Below are 18605 nucleotides of genomic sequence, written 5' to 3'. Positions count from 1 at the left end.
ACCAAATTAACCCATTCCACAAAGTTAGGTGGGAGATAGATAATAAGTCACACACTCGACCCAAAACCTACATCCATGTGTTTTGCATGAAAAAGTCCAAAACACCCAATTCCCAAGAAGCCACATCAACTAAATTCACCTGTCCCACAAAGCTGGTGGGAGAGAGACAATGAGTCACACACTCACCACTAAATCCACATTTAAGTAGCCATTTCAATTAAAATAGCTCTTTGTACAAAAAAGGCACATAACACACGACTTCTCAACTTGTCACAGAATCAAATTCACCCATTCCACAAGGCTAGGTGGGAGAGAGACCATAAGTTGCACATCACAACAAAATCCACATCCAATTGGTCCCTTATTAATAGTGACACCAATCAACTCTAGCCATTCTACAACCCCTATTTCCCATGTAGCAATACCAACCAAATTCAACCATTCCACAAGGCTAGGTGGGAGAGATAATGAGCTACACATCCTCCCCCAAATCCACATTCAAGGGCCGTCCCATTTAAAAAAGATTTTTGAACAAAAATTGTCCCAGAATGCTAACTTTCCAAGTAGCCCACTGTCAGAATACTCACCTTGAGCTCCAGGTCTGGTCTCGGTGAACACTGAGAGTGCCACCTTCCCTCTCGGCGTCCCACCAGCCCACCCCGGTTCCCCTTCAGCTGCTGCTGCAGCCTTCTTTGCATGCACGGCCACGTGCTGCCTAGATTTAAAGGGGCCATATCCTAATTACAGGAACTCCCACCAGGAGGACTCAGGTATGGGAGTTCCTATAAAAGTTGACTGAGCCCATCACTTTGGCATGATTTATTGCCTTACCTACCTTGTTTCTGGCTCCAGAGGCCAAACATACTTACCTTGTACCTGTGTATGCTCACCTTGTTCCAGATACCAAGCATACTTACCTGATACCTGTGTATGCTCACCTTTTTCCAGAGTCAAAGCATACTTACCTGATATTTGAGGATGTTGACGTTGCTTCAGAGACCAAGCATACCTACCTTGTACCTGCATATGCTCACTTTGTTCCAGAGACCAAGCATACATATCTAATACTTGTGTATGCTCACCTTGCTTTAGAGACCAACCATACTTATCTGGTACCTGTGTATGCTCACCTGGTTCTTGAAAGCCAAATGGTCTTGCTTGATACCTGTGCCTGTTGTCCCGATCTGGTATCCTTTGACAGTCTTACCAACAGTACCAGCTGGGCATCCTGTGCCTGCTGAGAAACCTGTGTCTACCATACCAGTGACAGCCTCCCTCAAACCAGCTGTGCCTGCTGTACGTCTCTGGTATACCATGACAGTCTCACTAACAGTACGCGCTGGGTATTCTGTTCCTGCTGAGAAACCTGTGTCTACAATTCTACTTACAGCCTTTCTCAAATCAGCTGTGTCTGCTGTACTTATCTGGTATCCCGTAACAGTCTCACCAACAGTACCTATTGGGTATCCTGTGCCGGCTGAGAAACTTGGATGTGGAGTTTTTAATAGGTGTGTGGCTCGTTGTCTCTCTCCCACCTAGCCTTTTGGAATGGGTGCATAAGACTTCTTAAGCATTTTGGCCCTTTTTTTTGTGCAAACTACTTCTTTGATAGAAATGGCCACTTGGACGTGGAATCTGTGGTGATTGTGTGGCTTATTGTCTCTTTCCCACCTAGCCTTGTGGAACTGTTGAATTTTATTGGTGTGACTACTTGGGAAGTGGTAAATCTGAGCAATTCCGTATTCATCTGGGCTATGAAGGGATTAATGAAAAATTTAATTTTAAGTTTTTAAATTTTAACATATTGTTCTGAAGGATCTTTCAAACTTTCCACTCTGCTAAGTTCCCGTAAAACCCTTGGGTGTATTCCATCTGGACATGGAGATTTATTTACCTCAATATTATCCAGTTGTTTCCTTATACCATCTAGAGATAACCCAGTTAATGTTATGGGCTTGTATGTTCTTGTTTTTTTCAAAGTATCTCTGATTGGTTCCTCTCTTGTGTATACTAAAGAAATGAATTGGTTTAGTACCTCAACCTTCTCCCTGTCACTGTTAATCATGCTACCCTTCACACATTTTAATGTACCTATATTTTCCTTCTTAGATTTTGTGCCATTTGTATACTTATAAAAAATTTTAGGGTTTGACTTAGAATCCTTTCCAATAAATCTTTCATTTCCAAATTTGGCTGATTTGATTGCTTTTTTGCTTGCTTTGTTACATTCCTTATATATTTGGAATGTTGAGTCTGTACTATTTTCTTTGAATAATTTAATTGCCTTATGTTTTTTTTCTAATTTCTCTTAACACATTTTTATTTAGCCACATTGGTTTGGATTTATTTCTTATACTTTTTTCACCATGTGGTATGTATTGATGTGTATATTTATTTTAAAAAGTTTAAATGTTATCCATTTATTATTTGTAATTTTATTTTGTCCCAGTTTATGTTATTTAACAATTTCCTTAAATCATTGAATTTGCTTTCTTACAATTAAAACTTTTAGTTGGACCCTTATAACACTGCTTATGGAAATTGATTTCAAATGTGATCATGTTATGATCACTGTTACCTAAATGTTCTTTGACTTCAATGTTTGATAGTATTTATGTATTGTCTGGTAGCACTAAATCCAATATAACTTTATTCCTAGTTGGCTCCTCTATTAATTGTGACATAAAGTTATCTTTGAGAACATTTAAAAATCTATCTCCTTTAGCTGTATTACTAGTTTCATTGGCCCAATTTATGTCACAGTAGTTAAAATCACCCATAATTACAGCACTGGTATTATTAGCAGTCTTTCCTATTTGCATTAGTAGTTGAGTTTATTCCATGTCACTAATGTTGAGGGGCTTGTAGCATGTTCCTAGTAATGTTTTTTTAGGATTTTATGTACATGCACAGTCTTCCTTTCCTTTTATTACTCCTGTCCCTCCCAAATAATGTATAAGTTAACTGCACAGTCATGTGAATTATCCCACCAGGTTATGTTATGGGTGTTATGTTTAGCTTATATGCAACTCTATGATTTATTTCTATTGCACTTGTTTCCTGTTTGGCATTTCCTGTTCCTGTTAGTTCTATGCTAAGATTATGGCTTCTGTACACTAATGCTTGTACTGTCATTATTTACACCACATGAAACATGGTGTCAGAAGTATCTGAATCTGCGCTGTTTCTATACATCTGATGCTAAGAACTTGCCAGTCTTGCAGTGAGAGACTTTAGAGCTGATTGTGCCTCCTGTAGCAATCACAGTCCTGTGCTAAAAGCTGAGCACTGGAAGCAAGAAAACCAGCACCATGGCAGCTGCTAACAGCATTCCACTGCCTGAGGCAATGAGGGTGAGTGGGGATTGCAGCAGTAACTGGGACAACTTCAGAGCTGAGTTTGAGGATTACTCCCTAGCCACAGGGTTAAATGAGAAACGTGCAGCAGTGCAAGCAGCTACACTGAGGAGGGTGAGGGGCAGTGAATGCCACCATGTTTACAAGCATAATTTAAACCTCACAGAGGAGCAAAAGAGGGACACTAAAGCCATCCTAGATGCATTAGAAGCTTTTTTCAGACCTTCTAAAAATGTCATATATGAAAGATATATATTTGGCAGCTGCAAGCAAGAAGAAGGTGAAGCAATAGACAACTTTGTCACACGGCTAAGAGAAAAAGCTGCAAGCTGTGAGTATGGCTCTCTGAGAGATTAACTTATTTGAGACAAAATAGTTCTAGGTATTAATAGTGAAAGCACACGTCACCGTCTATTGAGGGAACATGATTTAAACCTACAAGCAGCAATTGAGATATGTCGCACTGCAGAACTTACTGACAAACATATGAGAGCTATGGAGCAGGATAAACAGACTGACAGTATCAATGCAGCCTCCAAGCAACAGCTAAGCTTGAAGAACCACCAGTACAAGTTTCAGCACAAAAATCACCTACGCAACTCACCTATGAGCAAGCCTGCATCCTGCAAGTACTGTGGTAGTGTGCATGTACGAGAGAAAGAACAGTGCCCTGCTTATGGGAAAATCTGTAGAGCATGTGGTAGACTAAATCATTTTGCTGGAGTATGTTTGTCAAGTAGAATGGAAGCAAGAAAGATGCATACAATTGAGAAAACGTCAGATTCTGAGGATGCACATTTACATAGCACTGAGGTGGTTTACTCAAAAGAATGCATTGGTGCTGTAAAATCTAAGGGCCAAAAATGGTTTGTAAATCTCAGACTAAATAATATATGCCAACCCTGCCAGCTGGACTCAGGTGCAACATGTGATGTTATGAGTTTAAAAGACAAGATGAAACTGGCACCTAGGGTACCTCTTCAGCCAAGTAGCACTAAATTGAAGTTATATTCAGGGGAACTAATGGATTCATTGGGACTTTTCCAAACAGAATGCAGCATATGTGAACGTATTCACAAACTTGAGTTTGAGATTGTTGAGGCCAATCAGAAACTGCTATTGTCTGGTTCAACATGTGAGCGCCTGGGTCTGATGCAGTTCACCATTCCTGCTGAACTACACAATGTTGATAATTAGCCTGCAAAATCCCTGACTAGGCCACTGACAAAACAGCAAATCCTAAGTGTCTATAATGATGTGTTTGATGGCCCAGTAGTATCTGTTCCAGGAGAGGTACATTTTGAACTTGATCCTAGCATTCCACCAGTACAATGTGCCCCACGCAATGTGCCAGTAGCCATTAAGCCGCAGGTCAAAGCACAACTGGATAAGTATGAAGCTGAAGGACATCTTACTTCAGTATCAGAGCCTACGGATTGGATAAGCAACATGGTAGTTATTAGGAAGCCTGAGAAGATCAGAATTTGCATTGATCCCAAGTTTCTGAACATGGCCCTGAAACGGTCACACTACTTAATGCCAACACTTGACGATGTTTTGCACAAACTACCCAAAGCACGGGTTTTTACACTTGTTGATGCAAGAGATGCCTTTTTACAGTGCAAACTGGATGAAAAGAGTAGCTACATGACCACCTTCTGGACTCCTTGGGGCAGAAAGAGATGGCTGAAACTGCCATTTGGAGTCTCTGTAGCACCGGAGGTGTATCAGCGAAAGCAGCATGAACTATTATGTGGGCTCCACGGAATTGAGCCAATAGCCGATGACATTCTTATAGTTGGCTGTGGTAATACAGATGAAGAAGCTGAGCATGACCATGATGAGAATCTAAAAGCGCTACTGGATCGTTGCAGGCAGGTGATGCTGAGACTCAGCGTAAAGAAATTGCAGTTCAAGGTGCAAGAAGTTCGTTTCCATGGACATATCCTGTCCTCACAAGGCTTAAAAGCTGACCCAGATAAGATTAGAGCCATTGTAGACATGCCACACCCTGGTGATGCCAAAGCGGTACAGCATTTTATTGGCTTTGTCACATACCTAGCAAAATTCATGCCGCACTTGTCTGAGGTGTGTCAGCCATTGAGAAGACTAAGATGCAGTTTGGCACTGGCTTCCCAAGCATGACCAGGCAGTGGAGGAGATAAAACGCTTGGTCACCGCTGCCCCAGTGTTGAAATATTATGATGTCACAAAACCTGTTGCAATACAAAGTGACTCAAGCAAAAATGGCCTAGGATATTGTCTATTGCAAGAAGGTCAGCCAGTTGCATATGCGTCCAGAGCTCTTTCGTCAGCCTAGCAGAATTATTCTCAAATTGAAAAGGAATGTTTAAGCATTGTGTTTGCTTGCCAGCGTTTTCATCATTATCTTTATGGCCGGGATACAATCAGAGCTGAAACTGATCACAAACCGCTAATAGCCATATTCAAAAAGTCCCTTTTATGTGCTCACAAGCGTTTGCAGAGCATGATGCTTACATTTCAGCATTACAACCTCAATGTTGTCTACAAGCCAGGATGTGAAATGTATATCAGTGATACCCTGAGCAGAGCTACAACGGATCATGTGGCACCCGGTGGTGAGCATGAGCATCATACAGTTTGTTTGCTGCAACAGGAACAAACTTTCTTTGCTGAAGTCAATCAAGCGGACTATCTAAATGTCACAGATCAGCGGCTACATCAGCTCATACAGCACACAGACAGAGATGCAACTTTACAAGCACTGAAGTCTATTGTTTTGATTGGGTGGCCAGATGAAAAGGATGCAGCACCTGCAATAGTGAAAGAATATTGGTCCTTCAGAGATGAGATCAGCGTACAAAATGGTATCTTATACAAAGGTCCAAGAGTCATAATACCAAAGTCACTTAGAGCAGAGATGTTATTACGCATACACTCAAGTCACATTGGGGGTGAGGCATGCTATAGACAAGCTTGTGATACTCTTTACTGGCCCAACATGCAAGGTGAAATCAAAGACTTTGTCAGCAATTGTCCCACTTGCAATGAATATGCACATTTGCAACAAAAAGAAACCATGATGTCACATGAGATACCTACACGTCCTTGGCAGATCGTCAGTATAGACTTATTCAACTACGCAGGAAAAGAATATCTGATATTAGTTGATCATTACTCAGACTTCTGGGAAATTGAACTTCTTCCTGACTTATCCACTGAAACTACAGTTAAGAGGTGCAAGGCTCAGTTTGCACGTCATGGACAACCAGATAAAGTGATCTCTGATAACGGCCCTCAGTTTGCAAGCTTACAATTCAGGAAATTTGCCACTGAATGGGAGTTTGAGCATGTGACTTCTTCACCACGTCATCCACAGGCTAACGGCAAAGCTGAATCTGCTGTGAAGATTGTTAGAAATGTATGCAAGAAAGCACAAAGTGATGGTAAAGACCCGTGGAAGGCCATCTTACATTGGAGAAACACTCCAACCGAGGGCATGGATAGTAGTCCGGCACAGAGACTGATGTCAAGGAGATTAAAGACCTCCTTACCAGTTGCCAACAAGCTACTTGAACCCTCTGTGATACATGGTATACCAGAAAAGTTACGACTTAAGAGGCAAGTGTTCAAGGCACGATATGACACATCTGCCAGAGATTTGCCTGAATTGAATATTGGGGAACGAATCTGTATGAAACCCCTGCCTGGAGATCGAACAAGTCGTTGGAGAATGGGTACCTGTCTGATATTATAAGGACACACTCACCCATTGGCAGTAAGGAATGTACAGAGGTGATGCCACAGACTAATATTAATGACAGTCCTGAGCAAGCAGGTATACCTCATGGCAGTCAAGCACAGAGCATGCCAGCAAGTATTGAGAAGAGCCAATTAACCTCAGAGAGGGCTAAGAAACTCTTTGTACAAGGAGGGCCAGTCTTCACCCGTAGTGGCAGACATTCACAACCGCCCAAGAGACTTAACCTGTAGAATGTGTTATTACAAGGACTCATCCAAATTTTACAATGCTGATTTATTAACACTAAAAGAGGGAGATGTTATGGGTGTTATGTTTAGCTTATATGCAACTCTATGATTTATTTCTATTGCACTTGTTTCCTGTTTGGCATTTCCTGTTCCTGTTAGTTCTATGCTAAGATTATGGCTTTTGTACACTAATGCTTGTACTGTCATTATTTACACCACATGAAACAGGTTACAGTTATACTGATAATATCATAGTCCTCTTCTGAAACTAATAGCTCCAACTCCCCCATTTTACCCATAATGCTTCTTGCATTTGCTTTCATACATTTCATTTTCATGTGTTTTCTGTTGCTCACTGGTGCACTTTCCTCCAAACTTTCTAATGTGACATTTCCTAAGTGTACCCTTCGGCCATGCTTTCCTTGAGATTATGTTATGTCCAAAAACATAATTGCAATTTATTTAAAAGGACATTAAAGAAACATTTAAGTCTTGGTAATCCATATTTAAATAAATGATAGCATATTTGCTGAATGTATAGGGGAAAATAAACAGCCAATGAAACCAAACCGTACAGTGGTAGCCCAGAAGCACATTTGTTTTTAATGTGCCCTTGGGCACATGTGCCATATGTTTCCTAATCCCTGGACTTTATTCTCTGTTCTCTGCTAGTAACAGAAATGTCACTATCAATACTAGGTCATTAACAATTATGCTCAAGCTCCTCAGAAGTTGAGAAGCTTTAAGGGACAGTCTAGTCAAAATTTCATGATTCAGATAGGGAATGCAATTTTTTTTTTTTTTTTTTTTTTTTTTTTAAATAGTTAATATCCCTTTATTTAACAAGAAGTAAAACACAATGAAAGTCTCCTTGCACAAAGCACGTTCCCCAACCTGAAAAATACATCTGTATATTAAAAGTGGTTCCTATTAGACTAGTAGGCCCGCCACACAGAGGGTATGAACAAAGATGAGAGCAAATGTTATAGAATATGGAGTATAGTTATCAAACTGTGACACAAGAATTTAGTTTCAGATCAGAAACAACAAATTGCAAAACTCACCTAACATTTAACAAGAAAAACTGTCTTTCAACATTAAATTAATATTAGTATGTAGACATGTGTAATTTGTTATTCATTTGTTAAACAAATGCCAAACATGACAGTGGTCTGTGGCATTCGGGTTTTTCTGGTGCTGGATTTATAAGGAAAAAAGTGCAACACAAATATCTATGCAAATCCAGAATAACAAATTGCACATGGCTGCTGGTATGTAAATACACATAAATAAAAAGATGGAGGTGTGCATCAATATGTAAAATATGAAAAAAGAAAACTTGTCCTTTATTAAGATAATTTTAACAATGCTTAGGAATACTTTACCTCAATAATTTCCGAGCTTTAAAATGATGTTATTGCTTAATTTATTTGAAAAAGTAAATTATTGTAGATATTAATACATTAAACTAGCATTTTAAGAGTTAAACATGTCTGTATTCTGGAGGAAATACACCTTATTACTCTCCAGTGAAAGCACAACAAAGCTCCTCCCCAGGAACTCATTTTTAATTTAAATGGAGGATAAAGCCAAAATTAAACTTTCATGATTCAGACAGTGTATGCAATTTTTTTTTTTTTTTTAAATCTTTTATTTAAATCCATTTTCAATAACAGAAAAAAAGAAACAAGAGAAAAAAAAAAAAAAAAAAAAAGCAAGGGTTATATGATACATAGTATTAATACAAAACTTTTGCTAACACATTACTCATAGTACCTTCTTGCAAATATTATTCAAATCATGAAGCCAAAAGAGAAATTGAAGGCATACAATTTAAAAAAAAAAGAAAAAAAAAAGAATTTAATGTTAGCTTAGATTAAGCCCTGGCTCTTCTGACTCGTTACTTTCATGTTCATCAGCTGGTTTTTAGTCTGTCTATAACCCCCATCCAACCCCACAACCAACCCAACAAGGAAAAAAAAGGAAGAAGAAGAAAAAAGAGAGAGAAAAAAAAAAAAGGGGGGGGGAGGGAGAAAGAAGGGAGTTCCCCTTCCTATCCATTTTCCCTCCCCCCATCCACCCGAGGGACTGTATTTAACAGGATCTCAGAGAATGTACGCTAGAACAATCTAATGAGCTGATGCTCTCTACTAAAGTTATTACCAGGCTCCTAGGAGTATCAATTCGGAGTTTCCAAACGGGAAAATGATATCATTTATCTCCATGTCCGGCAGAGATTTGATAAATACTGACCATTTACTGAAAAATTGTCTAATATCCTCTTCATTATCTAAATTAGTGTCTCTTTGTTCTAGCAGACATTGTTTCTTTAAACAGTGTTTAATCTCTGGGATAGATGGTAGTGTCTTAAGCTTCCAATTTTTAAAAATAAGATATATGGATGCCAAAATGGACAGGAGGATTAACTTATCGTTTATTTGATGTGCATTTTGATTCGGTAGCCCAAATATAATTTGTAACTGTGTTATCGCTGGTAAAGAGATTTTAAGTGTTTTGGTAAGCCAGAACTCTAACTTCCACCAGAAATGTTTTATTTTAGGACAATCCCAAACCATATGCATTAGATCTGCTGCCGGCAATGAACATTTTGGGCAGTGACTGAAACCATGGTTACGAATTTTACTACCTTTTTTGGGGGTAAAATAAGAGTTATGTATTAATCTGATATGCGACTCTCGCCAAGTAGCTGACAAGGTAGGGAATGCAATTTTAAACAACTTTCCAATTCACTTGTATCATCACATTTGCGTTGTTCTCTTGGTATTCTTTGTTGAAAGCTAAACCTAGGTAGGCTCATATGCTAATTTCAAAGCCCTTGGAAGGCCACCCCTTATTTCAATGCATTTGGCAGTTTTTCACAGCTAGAGGGCGTTATTTCATGTGTGCCATATAGGTAACATTGTGACCACGCACATGGAGTTACAAATGAGAGGGCACTGATGCAAAGGGTTAGATACAAGGTAATCATAGAGGTAAAAAGTATATTAATATAACCGTGTTGGTTATGCAAAACTGGGGAATGGGTAATAAAGGAATTATCTATCTTTTTAAACAATTACAATTCTGTAAGCAGTGTAACAGCACCCAAGTAATAGTGGTGGCTATTACTTTCTATGGAAGCCATTGTTGTATTCTAAAACTGCAAATATGGGGGACAATCCACATTGCTACTGGTGGACCCTCTCCCATAGTGGGCCCTAAATAAGTTGCATAACCTATTTAGCTGTTGTACTGCTTGAGGATAATAGATTTATGGAACTAACTTCTGGTAGTGATGGTAAGGACAAATTTAGTAAGGGAATTCAAGGATGCCGAGGATATGGTTAAGGTTATCCTAAGAATAAATTAAAGGACAATTCTATTGAAAATAATGCTGCAAGTCTATGTATTAAACCCTCCAAATAAGTTAAACACATAGTGAAAGTATTGCTCAGGAGATGCAGAGAACTGCTTGGCCCCAAGTGGAAATGGTTGGTGATCCAATCAGAAATAACAGTTCTCTGTGGTTCCTGAACAGTACTTTAACTATATGGCTAAGCCCTTTATATGGATTAAATACATAGACTTACAGTGTTGCTAGTACTAAAATGACATGCTCTAATAAATTACAAAATGTACTTTTTTTCTTCACTAGAATAACCCTTTAAGTTTACACAGTAAATATTGTTCTAGCCAGATATCAGAATCTATATTTATGTGTTTCTACACCTAACTCTTATATATAATACCAACAAATTCCCAGAACTACAGGAATTGCAAGTACTGTAATTGGATTTTCCTTTGCAAAAATGATAGGGCTTCCAAAATTGCTGGTCCAGTGTTGCGTTACAGAAAACCTGCCCCCATATTTGTACAGGACGTGCAGATAAAATGGCAGCTCTTTCACATATGTGGCTGCTAGCTCAGCTTTTTTGATGGACAGACAGCAAAAAAGGGCACTGTAGAACTAAAGGCTTTGTCCAGTGGGCCATTGAGGTCTAGTTATGCCCCTAGTTAAGATCTGGTATAGGGTGTTGATGGTTTACTGTAAATCTTGCTCTGTTTACATCTCATTTCTTTCTAATGACACAGTGAGTCCACGGATCATCATCAATTACTGTTGGGAATATCACTCCTGGCCAGCAGAAGGAGGCAAAGAGCACCACAGCAAAGCTGTTAAATATCACTCCCCTACCCACAATCCAATCCCCCAGTCATTCTCTTTGCCTGTAGTGCATGGAGGAGGTGAATTTTAGGTGTCTGATGAGGTTTTCTTCAATCAAGATTTTATTATTTTTTTAGCAGCGTAAGCTTAATTTTAACTAGATTGATTTTTTTAATTGTTTTTATAAGATATTTTATTTAATATGTTATATCTTTTTGACTTTGTGTTTATTTTAAATACATTCACAGTTTGACTAATATTTACTATTCTACTCTTCTAAAAAAATATTTCACTATTTTTACCTGAAATAATAGCATATTTACATAGAGATATTCTGTTTATAGATCAGGCCGCAGTTCAACATCCACAGAAGAACCATCTTAAAACAACAGTTTTAGTTGGTGGCATAACCGCTGGAGCTGTAACAGCCCTCACATTGATTATCCTGCTTATCAGCCGACAACTAAAGAAAGGTAGTTTCATATTAACCCTACATTACATCATGGAATTTCAGTAACAAAGCAAACAGTAATCTAAATGATAATAATATATCTATGAGACAATGTGAATTTCTGCTAAACCTGAAAAAACTCTAAATTTAATCTTAGAATCTATCTTTTAAAATGTTAACAAAACTTTGATTTTACTTTGATTAAAATAAAAACTCATTAATTATGTATTTAATACTTTACAGTAGTTTTTACATTAATTAAAATAACTAAAAACATTTTTGTTTCCAAACAATTACAGTCTCATGGTCTATAATGACCAATACAAACTCTTAACTCAATACCAGTCCATATTAAGAGTAGAAGCTAATGTTGCCATAGTTATCAGTCATCACATGGAAAATCAATCAGATTTTCCTTTATCTCATAGCAAGGAAACTGCTAATTATGTGACTGTTTTTGTTGTTATGTCAGAGTTATCAATCAAGTATGTTATATTCCTCATTCTCTTCTCAGATCCTCATTCATAGTTTTACTACTATGTATGTGGATATACGAAGTGTTCTAATAAAAGTCTAAAAGTCTGTCTCCACTATTATAATCTGTAATTCTCAGACAAAATACCTAATTTCTGGTACAATTAGTAAAAATAAAATATGTTTCTTAGTACATACTTAAAGGGATATGATACCTACATTTTTTACATTTAGCCCCCAATCAACAAATGCTACCCAGGTGCTGATACAGGATGGACATGATTCACTATAGTGAACCATGTCCGAACGGGTTTGATAAATCTACCTCATAGTCTTTACATAGAGACAAAGAAATTACAGTGGATAAAATTATGGATTATGGGGTATATGTGTTTTAATTGAAAGAGTGTATTGAAACGTTGGGCCAGTTACTAGTGGTGTTCCTCTTTGGTCAGTACTTGGGCTTGTTTTGATTAACATATTCATTATTGCTGTTGGTAGTAGGCTCCACGGGTGGTGTGTCTTTTTGCAGGTGGTGCAAAAAATTGTAACAGGTGGGGTGGATCATCAAATGATCATCACAAAGTGTAAAATCATGCATTTATGATGCAAACAACCAAAGGTTAATTATAGAGTCAATGGTACTTTACTGACAGTAACAGAAGAGGAAGAGGGCTTAGGAATTATTATTTCTGATGAACTGCATATTGGTAAACATGTTTGACTCTATGGGAAGTGGTATTAACAGCAGAAAAAAAAAGTGTTATGCTATTTTACAGATCACTAGCATTACTTCCAATATCCTATGGTCTCTGCTGATCATATTTGAAACCTTTGCCAAGGTATTAATCTGCTTCAGTTTGTGTGCTAACTGGCTCACAGACTCCCGCATTTAAAGGGTCGATATATAAGGCAAAAGGATACACTTGGATACTATGGTTCAAAGACTGTCCTCTATGCTCAAAGACTGTACGGGGTGTATCTAGCTTATCATTACTGCATCCATCTTTGTATTATTTATGATTGCAGGTTTTTGGCACTTCACGTACCTAGATACATTGTGTTGTTTATGTAAAGGAGCGTTATAGCATAAATCCCGGTGGCCTTTTCATTGCCAGCTAATTTCCCTTCCGGTCCGGTTGGGGCTGGTGGAGGACGGGTGTTGTTCTATTCTCTCCTTGAGGTCTTGTGTGTGTATATGATATGTCTGAAGGGACAACATAGATCATATATTTTACCCATCCAGGCATAATCCTTTTGTGGAGCCTGGTGCCGGCTGTGGTGTTGTTGTTCCCTAACTTTTGAGACATAAGCAGTTCCTGTCCATTTTTAACTTGTATCTTTATATGATATTGCATTTGCTTGCTATATTATTAAAACAGTTGGATACGTATTTTTGTGCATTTGGGGATGTCAGTCACCACTTACAAGGTGCCCCAATATAGACTGGTCCTCACACTACAGTCCTTTTGCCACAGAGGGCTGAATCATTCCTGCTTTTACTCTTCATAATAGAATGAGACTCCCTAGCCTAACATTCACAACTCCATTATACTGTCATGAGCACACCTGAGCTTGGGTGGGGTGCTTAAACCAATGGGAGATGGTCAGTCTCCCTGATTATTTTTAAATACAGATTCAAAATTTGTTTTTTTTAGCACACCTTACAAAAAGTTTATATATACAACTTTGGGAGTGCTGCCAATATGACCCAGTAATTACACAAACAAAAAGGTATCGGCGCACATCCATTTTCAAAAGCACAACATATTTTTTAAACTGCTGCAAAAAAATGCCTGCAAACAACATCAAGAGACAACTATTCTTTTTAAATAAAATTGGGATCTTAGTCACACAATATGGCCATATTTTGCTTAGCCAGTCACCACTTACAAGGTGCCCCAAATTTTGTATCTGTATTTAAAAATAATCGGGGAGACTGACCATCTCCCATTGGTATAAGCACCCCACCTAAGCTCAGGTGTGCTCATGACAGTATATAAATATATAAATATATTTTAAAAGCCCTTTGCAGTCCTTTTTGTCAAACACCTTATACCATATATTTTAAGCCCTTATAACTTTTTTTATTAATTTTTTAAAATTACTTTTTTTTATCAGATATTGTTTATATGAGTGTACTTTTAATTGTATTTATGCTGTGTTTAATATAACTTTTTTTCTTCTCCTACCCTTTACTCAAATTTTCAAGTCATGCTAGCTAACCCGACAAACGTAAACCGCAATTGTGCTCAAGCAAACGCTGATATAGCTTGCACGCAAACAATAGCGATCTGTTCGCAATCGAGCCCTAAATAGGTATTACAAATACAAACTTTCAAACCGATGTTATATACTGGGAGGATAAATGGTTATAACATTAAGATTAGAAAATATATTTCTAATGTGAAATATATGAATAGGATCAACTAATGCTATATTTTATCTTTTGTTTCAGCTAAAAGGGGCACAAGGTACGTATCACTTATTTCCCACCTGTTGTATGGGATCATTGTTGAAATTAATTTTAAGTCTCAAAACTTTTTTAAGGGGCATTAAAGTATGGTTTTTATTTTTATTTAAAACAGTGTATTTTTAGAATGATTCCATTTCTTTTTTGGTGTGTGTGTTTGTTTGTATGGCATGTTGCGGTTCATCCACAAAATGCCTATATCAGGCAATAAACGTCTATCCCAAAAAAAAAAAAAAAAAAAGCTGTGCACATACATGCATTTCCTGTTAAAATAAAGAGCTTTACCATAATTTGTTAGCATGAGAAACATTTTGAGCTAGATTATAAGTGGAACGCTGAATTATCGAGCGCCCGCAAATGGGCAAATTTACCAGTTTACGGGCACGCGCAATAATTAATCAGCCATTAGTGGCTGGTTATTGTTACTGTGAGCTCGCGGTAGCAATTATCGCTTATAAAATTAACCAGAGACCAGATCTCTAGTTAATTTTATAAATCTGCCCCAAATGGCCGCAAAATACTGTCTAGCGTATTTTATTTAGAAATAAAGATAGCAGAATCTTTATTTTTTAATAAAATGACCGCACTAGGCAGTATTTTGGGGTAAAGTTGGTGGGAGTGGAGTGTTAAAAAAAACGCACTTATAAGTGCCTTTACATTGCGGTCTATTGGAACTGTTCCCAGTAAATATATATGTATATGCTTATATACATATATTTATGTGTTAATATCTGTATATACATAAATAAACACATAAATATGTATAAATCAAGAAAAACAGAAGCGATCTAGGCGTCTCTAAGACGCCTGGATCGCTTCTGTTTTTCTTGATGACATTTTCCAAACGAGCAAAGGCGGAGCTTGTTTTTTGGATCCAAGGAGTTTAGACCGTAATGACACAGGGCAATATCGAGGCTTGGAGACTTTGCTACAATTTAACCTAGGTCTCAGATGTTTCACAGCCGGAGAGGAGTTTTGTATTAGCAGTTTGGGAATAACAAAGACAGCACAGCAGCATTTGCATATGTAAAGGTGGAAGGAGACAGGTGCCACACTACTATATAACTCCTCTGGAGTGCGCAGGATAGGATCCAACCCCAGGTAGGAGCCACTGCAGGCTGTGGGAGTGTGCGCTCAGAGACGACCAATAGTTGGAAGTAGTTGTAGGCTTTACCCCGTACACCTAGCTGCTGGCTGTTGTGTGACCCTTTCATCTGTTGGTCTCCGTGGGGCATTAAATGTCTAGCCGTGCTGGTCCAGTCCTGAGTATTATATGAACAGATGCATATATAGAGTCCAGGTTGTGTCCTGTATATATTGAAATATGTATATAGTCATATACATATATATATTTAAATTTGCTGCCATCACTGCGCTACTCACCCCCTTCGCTGCGCTGAAGTTCTTTGACGGTATTAGAACAAGGCTCCTATGGGAACCTATGGAAGCGTACTCTTGTGAGCGCAATGCTTCACAGCAATGTGAACCCACACATCACTGCTTAGTTTCTGATAGGACAGCTGTTAACCCCAGCTTAAGTAGCACACCCGGAGCCATGGAGTTGCCATTTGTGGGCCCCCTTACATGCTGGGCCCTTGGTCCAGGTCCTATTTGCCCGGCTGATCAGTCCGCCCCTAGCTGGGAGCTATTTGAGCACACCGGTTACCCCATGACATGAGGTATATATGAGCAGCCATCAATCATTAGCTAGATCTCAGCTCCTGAGCCTACCTAAGAATGTTTTTAAACAAAGGACACCAAGAATACCAAACAAATTAGATAACAGAAGTAAATTGGAAAGTTGTTTAAAATTGTATGTTCTATCTGAATCATGAAATGCAAATTTTGGATTTCATGTCTCTTTAATTTGCAGTTTCTTATCTTATCCTTTTTGCTGAAGCCAAACAATAGATATTTTTTTAACAAGCCTTATCATCTCTGAGAATTGGCTCCTCCAAATATGTAAAGTGGTGAGTGAACCTGTTTTAACATTGTTCAGACTCCGATTATATTTTAATTTATTGGACAACTGAAGGAAAATGTTGTAATTACAAGGTATTTACTGTCATTTTATCAGAATTTGAAGGTATTCCCAAATATACCAATTTATTTTCAGGCCTTGAAAAGAAGATCAGAAGATCACATACAAACAGAAGTCACCAACCTATCTAACTTATCCTAAATATTGCTAAAATTGTAAAATTATTTGATAAATAAACATCTAATATGATTAAAAATATATAAACATGCAAATTGTACATTAATGTGAACACATTCATCTAATATCTTTAGCATTTAAAAGGCCCTAGATAAACTAAAAAGTATCATCTGTAAACTAGTTTTTAAAATTCTGCATTGCATTTAGAAGGTTTGGACAATTGTTCTGCATAAGGGATTAAAGGCTTAATGAGGTCATTTCCAGTTAAAGATGAGCTACCTTAACCTCACCCTCATAAAGAAAAACACAAATTACCTGTAATAATAATAATAATATCCAAAACAACAGTTTCAGCTCAAGTTTCCATCCAAACAGCTAACACCCAGGGAGGTTGGGTGGTAAAAACTTTTCATCTTCAGATCTGAAAGGAGAAGAGACCAGAAATGTGTTGCCATGGTCATCTATAGAGTGAGTGCCTCCCCCAATTTGCAACATTGTTACTCTGTTTAACTATTCCCTCTTCTCCTATATCATTCCCTCCCAGCCTTAAAACTTAGGGTGCTCCAAGCCTAGGTTTGATTTTTATCCTTTATGGCATGGGATAACCACAATGTTTTAGAACAAATGTCCCATTAATGTACCCAGTATCCCCTTACATCCTTTAAGTTTAGGTTTTTGTCACCATTTTGTGCCCTCAATTTTATGTTTTAGATTACTGGTTGGCAAACTTTTTCTGTAAAGGGCCAGAGAGTAAATATTTTAGGCTTTGCAGGTCAAAATGCAAAAAAAAAGGGATGTTATGAAGGTACTTCTTAATCCAAACCTCCCAACTGCCCCAATTTGATATGGATAGTCCCTAATTCTGAGCTCTGTCCCTCTGAGAGAGCTATGTCCAATTTGCAGAATTCCCTTAAAGGGACAGTCTAGGCCAAAATAAACATTCATGATTCAGATAGAGCATGTAATTTTAAACAATTTTCCAATTTACTTTTATCACCAATTTTGCTTTGTTCTCTTGGTATTCTTAGTTGAAAGCTTAACCTAGGAGGTTCATATGCTAATTTCTTAGACCTTGAAGCCCACCTCTTTCAGATGGCATTTTAACAGTTTTTCACCACTAGAGGGTGTTAGTTCACATATTTCATATAGATAACACTGTGCTCGTGCACGTGAAGTAATCTGGGAGCAGGCACTGATTGGCTAGACTGCAAGTCTGTCAAAAGAACTGAAAAAAGGGGCAGTTTGTAGAGGCTTAGATGCAAGATAATCACAGAGGTTAAAAGTATATTATTATAACTGTGTTGGTTATGCAAAACTGAGAAATGGGTAATAAAGGGATTATCTATCTTTTAAAACAATAAAAATTCTGGTGTAGACTGTCCCTTTAACCCCACCACCCAGACACCCCATGAACAGCATAACCATGGAAAAATCTATTATCTCTACATGTGTCAATGATCTCCAGAAATAAAGAGAAATAAAGTATATGAGGTAAATATAAGGAATGTTTTGGGGTGAGGGAGTTTGGAAGGGAGTGCAGCTTTGCCACTATTTAG

General features: G+C 37.9%; 1 protein-coding gene across 1 annotated transcript in view; it reads left to right on the top strand.

Moving 5' to 3' along the window:
- The window catches only part of LOC128641452 (L-selectin), a 123356-nt gene that overhangs the window by 100172 nt on the left and 4579 nt on the right, over positions 1–18605 (top strand). Inside the window, exons 11-12 of the mRNA XM_053694093.1 lie at positions 11838–11966; positions 14877–14892. Coding sequence (XP_053550068.1) covers positions 11838–11966; positions 14877–14892 — 145 coding nt within the window. The remainder of the gene's footprint in view (positions 1–11837; positions 11967–14876; positions 14893–18605) is intronic.

Source organism: Bombina bombina, chromosome 10 (genome assembly GCF_027579735.1).
Source record: "Bombina bombina isolate aBomBom1 chromosome 10, aBomBom1.pri, whole genome shotgun sequence".
NCBI lineage: Eukaryota > Metazoa > Chordata > Amphibia > Anura > Bombinatoridae > Bombina > Bombina bombina.
The sequence above is the reverse complement of the archived record's forward strand: the minus strand, read 5'-3'. Positions and strand labels throughout refer to the sequence as shown.